This window comes from Scyliorhinus torazame, chromosome 3, assembly GCF_047496885.1.
Source record: "Scyliorhinus torazame isolate Kashiwa2021f chromosome 3, sScyTor2.1, whole genome shotgun sequence".
In the NCBI taxonomy this organism is placed as follows: domain Eukaryota; kingdom Metazoa; phylum Chordata; class Chondrichthyes; order Carcharhiniformes; family Scyliorhinidae; genus Scyliorhinus; species Scyliorhinus torazame.
Window position 1 is genome coordinate 287,664,949 of NC_092709.1, and position 15,052 is coordinate 287,680,000.

At 40.7% G+C, this 15,052-nt stretch overlaps 1 protein-coding gene across 3 annotated transcripts in view; it reads right to left on the reverse strand.

Annotated features, from left to right (window-relative positions):
- wdr7 (WD repeat domain 7) overlaps window positions 1-15,052 on the reverse strand; it is a 1,110,115-nt gene that overhangs the window by 921,863 nt on the left and 173,200 nt on the right. For all 3 annotated transcript variants that reach the window (XM_072497366.1, XM_072497365.1, XM_072497364.1), the window contains 2 exons: window positions 3,780-3,927; window positions 3,087-3,335 (listed from right to left, as the gene is read on the reverse strand). In XM_072497366.1, coding sequence (XP_072353467.1) covers window positions 3,087-3,335; window positions 3,780-3,927 — 397 coding nt within the window. The remainder of the gene's footprint in view (window positions 1-3,086; window positions 3,336-3,779; window positions 3,928-15,052) is intronic.

A 15,052-nucleotide genomic window follows, 5' to 3' on the forward strand; every position in this document is an offset into this window, starting at 1 on the left:
ACTTGGAGTGGGCGGTAGCTGCCAATAACTTTAAAGGAGCAAAAAAGGTGAAATGCTCAAGATAGGTACAAGACAAGATGGAGATGAGACCATTATGTGATGTGATGTCAAAGGTCAAATAACCATTATGACTTTTTAAAATATGGTCTGTTGTAGAGGCTTTGGTAAGTGGCAAGGTATCACCACAGATGAGCCAAGTTTTAGTCAATGCATTTTTCCATAAGCTCATGGATGGCAATAATTTTGAGTGGGAGTAAGTGGCCATTCTGTAGGGAAATGTAAAGGGGCAGTGATTGTTGATCTGAAAAAATTAGCCAGATAAGCCCCAGTCAACAAATCTGATGTAAGTTCACGAGGAGAGGAGGTGGGGGGAGGTTCTGGTTACTGCCCTTAGGAGGTAACGATGGGTGCTTCAATGGACCTCTTGGAGAATGCCAGGACAGGCATTAAGGGCAACTGAAAACTAAATACAGGAGAATTTAAGCCTGGGACGGCTACAGAAGAAAAGAAAAGCAGTGATGGATTGAGTAGGGATTGGGAGACACGTACCAGAAAGCAAATTGTAAAGGTGCTTGATTTTACATTGAGTAAGCACACACAATGCTCAAATGAGATTCTCAATTCACAGCATAACATATTTCCATTATATAAAATATGGCACCTAGTTTCCTACATCAGTGCATCGTCTATAAGTTGACCAGATATTTATAAATGCCATTCCAAAACTTCTGACCTTAAACCTAGACTAAAGCTTTTTCTATTGCATAGAAAGTCCATTTGCTATCCACACCCCTCTGACCCGTTCTTCCTCCCTACCCTCTCCGCATCCCAGCAGCTACACCATTTCCATTTGCCTCCATTTATACTACAGGTAAATCTAATTTTTATGTAATACCAATTTACTAGAATTGCCGGTTTTACAGAATTAAAGTGATTTGGGATGAGTGTTACTTTGGTTTATTTTTTCTGTAAATTAGACTGGAGCGTTCCCTTGCAGAAATTATTTTACTTAATAATTTGCTGACGGGCGGCACGTGGCGCAGTGGTTAGCACTGGTACTACGGCACGGAGGACCCAAGTTTGAATCCCGGCCCTGGGTCACTGTCCGTGTGGAGTTTGAACATTCTCCCCACGTCTGTGTGGGTTTCACCCCTACAACCCAAAGATGTGCAGGTTAGGTGGATTGGCCACACTAAATTGCCCCTTAATTGGAAAATAAATAATTGGGTATTCTAAATTTATATTTAAAAAAAATAAGTTGCTGATTTCTCTTTGTGCGTATGGTCGGGAACTGTGAAAAAAATCCATCTTTTTGTTTGACCGTATCGTTGTTCTTTGATTATTTTACAAGACAATTCTAGGGTGAACTACACAATACCAGTTTTAAGGAAAATCCTTTTTTACAGAATGAACTCGGCCCCAACCCATTTCATAAAAACCCGATTTACCCATTTAATCACAGCATTTTTCAACACTGTTGTGCAAGTTTTTTTTGATTACTCAGTCCAACCGTCTGGTTCTCTTTTCACAATATACATTAACGATCTGGAAGAAGGAACTGAAGGCACTGTTGCTAAATTTGCAGATGATGCAAAGATATATAGAGGGACAGGTAGTATTGAGGAAGCAAGGGGGCTGCAGAAGGACTTGGACAGTCTAGGAGAGTGGGCAAAGAAGTGGAAAAGTGTGAGGTTATGCACTTTGGAAGCAGGAATGGAGGCATAGACTATTTTCTAAATAGGAAAAGGCTTAGGACATCAGAAGGACAAAGGAACTTGGGATTTCTTGTTCATGATTCTCTTAAGGTTAACGTGCAGGTTCAGTCGGCAGTTAGGAAGGCAAATGCAATGTTAGCATTCATGTCGAGAGGGCTGGAGTACAAGAGCAGGGATGTACTTCTGAGGCTGTATAAGGCTCTGGTCAGACCCCATTTGGAGTATTGGGAGCAGTTTTGGGACCCATATCTAAGAAAGGAAGTGCTGGCCTTGGAAAGGGTCCAGAGGAGGTTCAGAAGAATGATCCCTGGAATGAAGAGCTTGGATTATGAGGAACAGTTGAGGACTCTGGGTCTGTATCGTTAGAGTTTAGAAGGATGAGGGGGGATCTTATTGAAACTTACAGGCTACTGCGAAGCCTAGATAGAGTGAATGCAGAGAAGATGTTTCCACTTGTAGGAAAAACTAGAACCCGAAGACACAATCTCAGACTAAAGGGACGATCTTTTAAAACAGAGATGAGGAGGAATTTCTTCAGCCAGAGGGTGGTGAATCTGTGGAACTCTTTGTCGCAGAAGGCTGTGGAGGCCAAATCACTGAGTCTCTTTAAGACAGAGAAAGATAGGTTCTTGATGAATAAGGGGATCAGAGGTTATGGGGAGAAGGCAGGAGAATGTGGATGAGAAAAATATCAGCCTTGATTGAATGGTGGAGTAGACTCGATGGGCCAAGTGGCTTAATTCTGCTCCTATGTCTTATGGTCGAAATTTATTTCTTTTTAGCATATGCACCATCTTTCATCCAGGTACATTTCTGAACTTGTGAGAATACAGTTTGCTTCAAACAATCTTTGGAATTTGTATATCTTAAGTGCTTGCTGTGGATAAACAGTAAAAAATGTTATAATATGATAGACACACCTCAACAAAGAGCTGGAACGGTTCTATCCGACGGTCAATACAGTACAGATTTAGAAGAAATCATGGTTCCCTGATATTGACTATACTGAAGTCAAATGGTAATTAAGTTGACTATCAGAGATTAAACTAGCTCTTAGGTTTACGTATTAATTGAAAGCACACTTTGTTTAACTTATATTTTAATTTTTAAAGGTTTTAGAAATAAGAAACTGAAATTCTCAGCAAGCCAAATATATATATATATATATATATATACTTAATTATTTTCTGAATTTAAAATGTTCTTTATGTTAAACAATTGTAAGGTTGCTAAATGTTTACTTACTAAATCATGTGAAATCGAATAGTTCAGAAAAATTATGTATGAAAACAAATGTCTCTGTTTAAAAATCTATTACAAGGGATGGCATTTCAGCCTGAAATTCAAGCTAGAGCACAGATGATATTTTACCTCGTCTCAGCATGTGTTCTCCTTGCAGTAGCTGAACTATAGCAGTCTGAGTAGCTGGCACAATAACAATACTGCCATCTTCACGACCACACACCAGACGTCCATGAGAGGGAATATAAACGCTAGCTGTCACCTTCAAAGGCTCCTCACTGCCAGGAAGTGTGCTCAGCTGGTCTATAATTCCAGCAGGCCTTGGAGTGAGATTATCAAATGTATCTTGCAAGCATGCAGAAGTGGTGACTTTCAACTCTGTGAAGGCAATTTGTAATTCAATACATAATGTAGAAGACACAATAAATTTGGTTTCTTAGATAGGAGATATTCATTTTGTTAAGATTTTAAGTAGCTACATTTTCAGCACAACAAACTTAGATTAAATAAATCTACATTTATTGAAGAGACAAAAACACATCTGTGAAAATCTGCTTTTCTCTCCACTGATGCTGCAAGATTTTAAACTGAAAACTATTTTTCTGGTGTACACAAAGTTGAGGAATTACATGATCCAGAAACTTTCACGTGAGCTTTGGAATGTTTTGTGAATCTAAATTATTCCCCGGTGACAATTACAGCATCCAGTAATGTTTTATGTACTAATCTTTTTGTAAAATATGAAAACAACAAGCCTGAAGATCTAAATAATAGTCAGATCTATATTACTTATTATAAGCAGTAGATATGCAAGCATCTTACCGTGAACTATACCTCTCTGAGGTAAGTCAACTGTTTCAGGAATGCACCATATTAAGAGTCTCCCTGATGAATCTCCCTGAATCAACAGTTTATGGAAAGGTTCTCTACGACCATAAAAGAACCGTGTGACAGGTGGGCAGATGAGAAGCTGCAATATCACAAAATGAAGGTCAGTTCCAGTTAACACAATAGAAAAATAAACCCGCAACCCGCACTGCAGACATTACTTATAAAGCTCAATCACAGACATAGCAAAATGAAAAGAAAGCAAAGATACATACAGCCAGAAGCTGATTAAACAATGTTACCCGAGGTAAACATGAAAAACCTTTAAAAGGAGTCAATGGGCCTGATTATAACTCTGTACAAGTGAATGGGATATTGCTGGAGTTAGTGTCACCCAATGTATCAACTTTATTAGTTTTAAAATTAAGTGAGCAGTTTAGGAGCTACAGAGCAGCTGATTTAAATTGTTACTTAAAATATCGACAGCAAAATAAACTTTGAAGATAGCAAAAGTTTCTTGAAGGCTTTATTTGAGGAAATAGCCTCATCTGATTCCCTCCTGAATAAACTCCTCAACTACATATTTCTGTCAGCTATGAAGAAATACAGAAACAAACAAAGACCTGAAAACCCATCAGGTCAAAACGGATAATGGAGTGATATGATAGAAGTATTTAAAATTATAAAAGGATCATCAAGGCAAGCAATTATTTGCAGTAGTTGAGGGCGCTAAAACAAGGCTCCTTAAACATAGGAGTAAGTGTAAATGTAAAAGATTTACAACAATGAACAGAATTTTATATAGATTTTTGAAACTTTACAATTGACCTCCAGGGTTAGTGCTCAAGGCAGAAACTACGTCAAGTATCAGGATTAGATCAGATAGGTGGGTGAATAAAAATAAACTGAATGGTTTTGAGAGCATGGTGATTAACGTGATTAGAACTACTTTATCACATGGAGGATAAACACAAACATGGACGGTTGGACCAAAAGGACTGCCCCTGCATTGCGACTTCAGTGTTGTTGAGGTTTTAGCTGCCGTAGAACATTTAAATTGGGGCAGTGACACATACTTTTCTTTCAAAACAAATTCTCAGCAGAAAGAGGGTTTTAAGTGGCATCATTGTTTTTACTTAATAAACCTTAAAATACATAGTTTTCTCCAACTTCAGACCTAATTAAACTCAACTCTAAAATAATCGTACTAAAAATTGTATTTTAAAAAAAACTTTTGATTAAGGTTCTCAAGTAACTTAGTGGCAAGCTAGTGTTTTTAGACCGATATCCAAAAGTGGTATATGCCTGCTTTTAACACAGTTAAATTCTAATCTGATGAAGCTATTATTGCACTTTTGGGGGGAAATTTTAAAAATGCAAGGACAAGTCATTTCTTTTGGCTCTGAGCAGAAAAGACCATTCCCTCCATTATCTTTTCCAACTTAACAAGGATGTCTTAACAAGTGCTTTGCACAAAAATGACAACTACTATTTAATATACTCAATCCTTATACATAGATCTTGACAAACTAGATAAGCTGAACAAGTGGATAGCTTAACAAAATGCTTATAACACAGCAAGAAATAATCTAAGCAATTAAATACAAAGCAGTAAATACGAGGAAAGATCTGCAGCTTAGAGGAAATGAGCAAAACATTACCCTGCATTTGTCCTCAACATCAATTTTGAAATACAAGAAATTGAAACAATTTAATTTACACTGCTAATTCGCAAAATTAGCTGCAGGTGGAAACAAATACAGGCGAAAGTGCAGTGGGAAAAAATCTCGGCTCAACAATAATGCCCAAACCCTTAAAGTAAACAAAATCGAAATTCAATCGAAACAGGCACAAATGCAGGCAGCAGTAAAGCAATTACATTTTACAGTGCAGCTATGAACATTTTAACTTATAGAAACACCTTTTGACAACATTACTAATACATAGATAAAACCCTACTGATCACAAAGTCAGCAGTAAGACTTTTAACAGCTAGGATGTTTCTAACATGTCAAGAGTTTTGATAATTTAAAACAATCCACAAATGGGAACAAATCTGTTGTGTTTCATTGGCCACAGCAAACATAACTGTTCATGAAGTCTAAATGAACATTCAACAGCATTAGAGGAAATTTCCACATTCTGAAGCAAAAAATTTGCTTTTGCTACACAACACAAGTAAATATTAAGATGTACTTATTCCCAAGCATAGGCAAGATGCAAGTAGAAATTAGCTCTGACAGAGCAGCCACCAATGATACAAAATCAACACCATCTTTAATTCTTTGGCATTCAGCCAAGTTCTAACACTAAATAACAATTTTCTTGCTGCATACTATCTTGCATCCTGATGCCTCTTCAAATTGCCACAGTGCATTAAACATGCAAGTAAGTAGAGATAGCAATTAAAGCATAACATGCTGAACAGAATGCGAAGCAAAATTCTGTAGGATTTATCAGCATTTAATACGGTTCCATGTAAAAGCCTTAGGACAAAGTTAGTTGCACATGAAATTAAGAGAACGTGGCTGCATTAATACAGACACAAGAATGGTTAAAAAAATAGGAAGTCGTCGGTCATTTGGCTCCTCAAGCCCGATCCACCATTCAATAAGATCATGAATGATTTTTGACCTCAGCTGCATTTTCCAGCACATTCCCATCTCTCCCAATTAACTTCCTATCCAAAAATCTGTCCATCTCGGACTTCAATATACTCAATGACTGACAGCTTGTGGGGTACGGAATTCTGAAGGTTCACTACACTTTGAGAAGTGATTTGTCACCTCAGCCTTAAATAGTCAACCCCTTTTGAGATGGGGACACTCTCACCAGGAGAAACATGAAAGAAAATAGTAGGCCATTCGGCCCTTCGAGCCTTCCCCGCCATTCAGTATCATGGCTGTCCAACCCAGTAACTTGTTCCCACTTCTCCCCCATATCCTTGGATTCCTTCAGCAAAGAAATATATCTAACTCCTTCTTGAAAATATACAATGGTTTGGTCTCAACTGCTTTCCATGGTAGCAAATTCTCTGGGTAAAGAATTTTTTGTTTATCTCAGTCCCAGATGGTTTATCCTGTATCCTTGGACTGTTGACCTCTGGTTCTGGACTCACCCGGCCCTGGGAAGATCCTTCCTGCATCTACCCTGTCTCGTCCTGTTAGAATTTTATGGGTTTGTATAAGATCCCGCCCTCATTCTTCTAAACTCCAACAAACATAATCCTAACCGACTTGATCTCTCCTCATATGTCAGTTCCAGCATCCCAAGAATTAGGTTGATAAACCTTCTTTGCACTCCCTCTATAGCAAGAATAAGATAAGAAATGTAAAACGACACACAATATTCCAGGTGTGGTCTCACCAAGGTCCTGCATAATTGCAGCCATGCATCCCTGCTCCTGTACTCGAATCCTCAAATTAGAATATCACAGGAATCCTCATGATATCCTCAATCGCAAGACATCCTACCAGCATCTACCCTATCAAGCTCTTTAATTTTATACGCTTCAATCTGACTCCCTCTTCTAAACTCTGGGGAATATCAGCTTAGTCTACGGAACCTCTCCTGAAATAATGATCTCAGGATTGGGTCCGATGAATCCTCATTGCTCTCATTCTTTTGGTAAGGAATCCAAAACTGTACACAATACAGTACTGGTTTGGCCTCACCAAAGCCCTGGACAAATACACTTCAACATCTCTCCTACTTTCATTCAATCCCTTGTCATAGAAGGTTAATATTTTGTTCCCATCTGCATAGTGAAACCATGAACCCAAATGATCAAATGCTTGCCCCAAATCAAAAAATTGCTAAAGTTCCACCGTATGTAGTTTTTACTTTAAAACCAATCAGAACCAACACAAATTACACAAACTAACAGGCAAATGAGACTTCAAATAAAAATTAAAAATTCACTTCAAAAAAGTTGATATGTTTGTGATGACCACCACCATTCGCATCACTCCCACACAAATGAGACACAACAATGCCACACAGTGCCACAATATGCTGTTCTTTATTCAAATGGGGTGCGTCAGGAATCCAACAAACAACAGCTTTCACCTAGTTTTGTGGGTACCATTATCATTAGAAAGGCATATTTCTATGAACCCTCCCTCAGGCCACGATCGACCTAAAGTGCTGATTGAGTGGTCCATCTAGACCTCTTCCTGAGGAACCCTGCATTAGAAATGCCAACATTCAACCTATTCGATTGACTCCACGTGATATTAAGATGTGACTGAAGGCACTGGACACTGCAAAGGCTATGGGCCCTGCTAACATTCTTGCAATAGCACTGAAGGATTGTGCTCCAGAACTAATTACACCCCTAACCAAGCTGTTCCAGTACAGCTAAAACATTGGCATTGAACCAGCAACGTGGAAAATTGCTCAGTTCATAGAATTCATAGAATTCACAGTGCAGGAGGCCATTTGGCCCATCGAGTCTGCACCGGCTCTTGGAAATAGCACCCTACCCAAGGTCCACACCTCCACCCTATCCCCATAGCCCAGTAACCGCACCCAACACTATGGGCAATTTTGGACACTAAGGGCAATTTATCACGGCCAATCCACCTAACCTGCACATCTTTGGACTGTGGGAGGAAACCGGAGCACCCGTAGAAAACCCACGCACACAAGGGGAGGATGTGCAGACTCCGCACAGATAGTAACCCAAGCCGGAATCAAACCTGGGACCCTGGAGCTGTGAAGCAATTGTGCTATCCACAATGCTACCGTGCTGCCCACTTTCAGTTATGCCTGTCCACATAAAACAAGACCGATCCAACCCAGCCAATTACCACACAACCAGTCTACGTTTGATCATCGGCAAACTGATGGAAGGGGTAGTCAACCGTGCTATCAAGTGGCACTTGCACTGCAACAGCTTGCTCACTGACTCTCACTACAGTCTTTGTTCAAACATTGACAAAAGAGATTAACTCCAGAGGTGAGGACAGAATGACTGTCCTTTACAGCAAGGTTACATTTCACCAAGTCTGGCATCAAGTAAACTGGAGTAAACAGGAATCGCATTGAATGCAATCATGCCTAGCACAAAGCAAGTTAGATGTGATGGTTGACATCAGTCACCTCAGTCCCAGGAGTTCCTCAGGGTCGTTTCCTAGGCCCAACCATCTTCAGCTGCTTCATAAAATGAACTTCCCTCCGTAATATGGGGATGCTAGTTGATGATTTCACAACGTTCAGCACTATTTGTGACTCAGATACTGAAGCAGCCCTTGTCAATACATAGCAAGACCTGGACTACATTCAGGCTTTGGCTGACAAGTGGCAAGTAACAGTTATGCCACACAATTGGCAGGTAATGACAATCTCCATCAAGATCAATCTGATCATCGCCCTTTGGCATTCACTAGCATTACCATCGCTGAATCATCCATGATCAACATAGAATTCCTACAGTGCAGAAGGCGGCCATTTAGTCCATCAAGTCTGCACTGACCCTCCAAAAGAGCACCCGACCTAGTCCCACTCCCCCACCCTATTCCCGTAACCTAACCCCGTAACATATCTTCGGACACTCCGGGGCAATTTAGCATGGCCAATCCACCTAACCTGTACAACCTTGGACTGTGGGAGGAAAGCTGAGAACCTGGAAGGAAGCCCATATATACACGAGGAGAATGTGCAAACTCCACACAGACAGTCACCAAGATTGGAATCAAATCCGGGTCCCTGGCACTGTGAGGAAGTAGTGCTAATTACTGTGCCACCCTAACATCCTGGGGGGGGTTACCATTAACCAGGAATTGAACTGGACGAGCCACATAAATGCCACAAGAGCAGATCAGAGGCTTGTAATTCTGTGCAGAGTAGCCCACCTAAAGGATCCCCAAAGCCAGTCCATCATCACACTCGAATCAGGAGTGTGACAGAATACTCTCCACTTGCCTGGATGAGTGCAGCACCAATAATGCTGAAGAAGCTCAACACCATTTAGCAAAAAGCAGCTCACTTGATTGGCACTTCATTCACCGCCTTCAACATTCACTCCCTCCATCACCAATGCACTATTGCAACAATATATACCATCTACCAGATACTCACTAAAACACTCCTTTGACAGCACCATCCAAACCCTCGACATCTATCATCTAGAAATGGGAACACCACAACCTGCAAGTTCGCCTCTCAGATACATCACCACCTGACTTGGAAATATCTCACTGTTCCTTCACTGTCACTGGGTCAAAATCCAGCAATCCCTTCTAACAGCACTATGGTGTTCCTACAACACAACATCTACAGCAGTTCAAGAAGGCAGCACACTACCACCTTCTTGAAGGCAATTAGGGATGGGAAATAAATGCTGATCAGCCGGTGAAATTTGCATCCCATGAACAAATAAAGAAAAACAGTCCTGATGATGTAGCTTTCCACTGCTCCTTTTCAAGTGACCACTTGTGGGAAAACAGCCACATCTTTGGCACCTTGGAACTATTCAATACTTTGCAGTTTTCATATCTTTACAAGTCAGCTCACACGCTACCTCCAAGAGCTCCAGTCTCCTCCTTCAGCCAAACAGAAAAACTAACCTCTTCCTGCCAGCGATTTGTTTCTTCTCACAATAATTCTCCACCTTTCCCTTTACGTCACTGTCTGCTTTCTCTTTGTGTCTGCATCAGTATGTTGATCACCTTCATCCACCAGCCCTCTGCTTATAACTCTCCTGTGTCTACAGCCGTGTTTAGCCACACAGCTTCAATTTTAACATCTTTTCTGTTGGTACTGCTTCAAGGGCAAATGTCAGCAGATCACATGACAAGTATTTCTTTTCATCCAAGAAAAATACAAGTGATCTCTTTACAATTGACGCAAACATTTAAAAACCCCTTTTCAAACATTCTTAGAAACAAGTACAGGCTCCCAAGACATTTCAAATACGCTACAATTGTTTCTTTCTACACTGTTTCCAGGTCAAAGCTGATCATAATACAATTTGCCTTCCTAACTGTTAGCATGTTACCATTCTGCGATTCATGTTAAAGGACACACACATTCCCCTGAATAACTGCATTTTCCGGTCTCAAACGGTTTTTGTTTACATCTGCTTTTCTCTTTCTACATCAAAATTGATAACTTCATATTTCGTCCACATTATATTCCATCAGCCATGTTCTTGCCACTTCTTTAACCTCTCTAAATCCTTTTAGAGCCTCATTGCTTCTTTTTCGCTGCCTACTTCCCAACTATTAGCAAACCTGGACATATTGCGCTCAATCTCCTCATCTAAACTAATGATATACATTGGAAGTAACAACAAATGACCCATTTATTCTTAACTGTTTTCAATTAGTCAGCTAAAACTCAGTTCATGCTAATATGTTTCCCAATCTACCTTCGCCAACTCAAGCTGCATATCAACTTAGTTAGCTTCAAATTTCAGGCACTAGTTTTGTACATCACTAAATCACTCTCAAATTAAATGTAGCATTTTTTGTAAAAAAATGATTGGAGGGCAGAAAGCCAAGGGTGGAGATAGAGGTTTTTTTAGTAAGTGATGTTTGCACAGGGTTTTATTTACTATATACAGACAGATGATCTTCTTTACAATTGACGCAAACATTTAAAAGCCCTTTTCAAACATTCTTAGAATGGGCCAGTTTAGCTCAAGTGGGCTAGACAGCTGGTCTCTAATGCAGAACAAGACCAGCAGCACAGGTTCAATTCCCGTACCGGCTTATCCGAACAGGTGTCGGAATGTGGCGACTAGGGGCTTTTCACAGTAACTTCATACTTGTGACAATAAAAGATAACATTATTATTATTATGATCTGTATTAAGATGGAGGGAAAATACGAACTTGTGAATGACACCAAATTACTGGGATATGTTAAATTGTGGTGAGGATTGTGAAAGACTGAAAATATATATGAGCTTTTATTGAGAATCATAAAGCGATAATTGATAGATGCAACTTTTGCAAGAAGTCGAATACAAAACATTTTGGAAGAATAAAGAAAATAAATCTCAGGAGAAGATTTTAAATGAAGCAGAAGAACTCGGGCCTCAGTGTGTCTCTTAGTCCACATAATGACTGCACTTCTCCATTGGTCGTACGATCCCCTTTCAGAAAATAATGGTGGATAGTCATATCCGGTCATCTTTATCCTAGGTTCAGCCATTTTTTTTTTCCTTCTCACTGACTCCTTGGTTGAGAAAAATTTTGGGTTTTTTCCTGCAAAGTATCTTTCAACCCTTTACATTTACACAGCAACCATCCTCTGCTACCAATGTTAGCCTCTAGCTGCTGTTGAGTAAAGAGTCAAGAGTTCTGCTCTTTTCCCAACACCTTTAGTTTTCCTTTGAACACATTCAGCACCAAACTCTATCCTGACATCACATGCTCCCAAGGCCAGCTGTAGCCTTTTTACATATCAGTGCCAATTATTGGATCAATGAGACATCAAATTGGAATGTTTCTTAACCCATTCCTTAACAGTGTGGCGGCACAGAGGAAGTGCAAGGATCAAGAGAGGTGATGGAAATGTCGACATGGATATCATAAAAAACATGATTGGGGGAGAGGAGTTTTCAAAGATTTTTATTGGTTAAAAAAAATCAAGTCTTGGGCTACTGCAAGGTAATCTTAAAATTGCATCTAGTTTTGGCAGAGAAGTGCGGCCTTCTGAACTTGAACGTAGTTTGAGTCAGAACTGTTATTGGATGCATAACCTAGCTACCTTGGGGCTGGTTCAGCACAGTGGGCTAAACAGCTGGCTTGTAATGCAGAACAAGGCCAGCAGCGCGGGTTCAATTCCCGTACCGGCCTCCCCAAACAGGCGCCGGAATGTGACGACTAGGGGCTTTTCACAGTAACTTCATTGAAGCCTATTTGTGACTATTAACGATTATCTTCCAGATACATTCAATTGTTCACATCTTAGTTTCAAGAGAGAAAACATAGCGGCCATACAAGAATAATAAATAATAATAATAATCGCTTATTGTCACAAGTAGGCTTCAATGAAGTTACTCGGGAGAATGACAAGGATGGACAATTATGTCGGTTTTGCGGTGGACAAGGGCAAAGGTGAGGACATGGCTGAGAGCTTTAAAAGTTGGTGTTATGGAGGATGAAAAACATGGCAGCGGAGAATTTGAGTGCATTGTAAGGGACATCCAGAGCTAGTGGTGTTGGAAGAGTTTGGGAGATGTAGTTTCACTACAATTGTTATAATTAGGGTTGAAATTTCACTCATAATAGTAGCCTAGCATAGAAGATACATAATTATTTGTAAGAAGATAAAATCAAAACACTTTCACCCATATATATATTATTTAAATTTTCTCAGTTCTATTTTTTTTCTATGAACTCATATAATGCTGAATGTATTTCCAAGGCAACTCCTGTCCTCGACCCAATATACAGTATTGGAGATCTAATGTCAGCACTGATGCAAACTAAATGTACAGAATTCTGACCACACAAGGACAACAGTCTCTGTAAGCTTCCTGACATGAAATTGTGCAGCTCTCAGGAATCCACTGCGATAAACAATTCATCATTAGATGTAGGGCAGCACGGTGGCGCAGTGGTTAGTACTGCTGTCCCACGGCACCAAGGTCCCAGGTTCGATCCCAGCTCTGGGTCACTGTTCGTGTGGAGTTTGCACATTCTCCCCGTGTTTGTGTGGGTTTCGCCCCCACAACCCAAAAGATGTGCAGGGTGGGTGGATTGGCCACACTAAAATTGCCCCCTAATTGGAAAAAAAAATTGGATACTCTAAAAATTTGTCTCTCGGCAAATTTACATTAGAGTAAAAAAAGCAGAGAACAAAGAACAAAGAAATGTACAGCACAGGAACAGGCCCTTCGGCCCTCCAAGCCCGTGCCGACCATGCTGCCCGACTAAACTACAATTTTCTACACTTCCTGGGTCCGTATCCCTCTATTCCCATCCTATTCATGTATTTGTCAAGATGCCCCTTAAATGTCACTATCGTCCCTGCTTCCACCACCTCCTCCGGTAGCGAGTTCCAGGCACCCACTACCCTCTGCGTAAAAAACTTGCCTCGTACATCTACTCTAAACCTTGCCCCTCTCACCTTAAACCTATGCCCCCTAGTAATTGACCCCTCTATCCTGGGGAAAAGCCTCTGACTATCCACTCTGTCTATGCCCCTCATAATTTTGTATACCTCTATCAGGTCTCCCCTCAACCTCCTTCGTTCCAGTAAGAACAAACCGAGTTTATTCAACCGCTCCTCATAGCTAATGCCCTCCATACCAGGCAACATTCTGGTAAATCTCTTCTGCACCCTCTCTAAAACCTCCACATCCTTCTGGTAGTGTGGCGACCAGAATTGAACACTATACTCCAAGTGTGGCCTAACTAAGATTCTATACAGCTGCAACATGACTTGCCAATTCTTATACTCAATGCCCCGGCCAATGAAGGCAAGCATGCCGTATGCTTTCTTGACTACCTTCTCCACCTGTGTTGCCCCTTTCAATGACCTGTGGACCTGTACTCCTAGATCTCTTTGACTTTCAATACCCTTGAGGGTTCTACCATTCACTGTATATTCCCTACCTGCATTAGACCTTCCAAAATGCATTACCTCACATTTGTCCGGATTAAACTCCATCTGCCATCTCTCCGTCCAAGTCTCCAAACAATCTAAATCCTGCTGTATCCTCCGACAGGCCTCATCGCTATCCGCAATTCCACCAACCTTTGTGTCGTCTGCAAACTTACTAATCAGACCAGTTACATTTTCCTCCAAATTATTTATAGATACTACAAAGAGCAAAGGTCCCAGCACTGATCCCTGTGGAACACCACTGATCACAGCCCTCCAATTAGAAAAGCATCCTTCCATTGCTACTCTCTGCCTTCTATGACCTAGCCAGTTCGGTATCCACCTTGCCAGCTCACCCCTGATCCCGTGTGACTTCACCTTTTGTACTAGTCTACCATGAGGGACCTTGTCAAAGGCCTTACTGAAGTCCATATAGACAACATCCACTGCCCTACCTGCATCAATCATCTTAGTGACCTCCTCGAAAAACTCTATCAAGTTAGTGAGACACGACCTTCCCTTCACAAAACCGTGCTGCCTCTCACTAATACGTCCATTTTCTTCCAAATGGGAGTAGATCCTGTCTCGAAGAATTCTCTCCAGTAATTTCCCTACCACTGAAGTAAGGCTCACCGGCCTGTAGTTCCCGGGATTATCCTTGCTACCCTTCTTAAACAGAGGAACAACATTGGCTATTCTCCAGTCCTC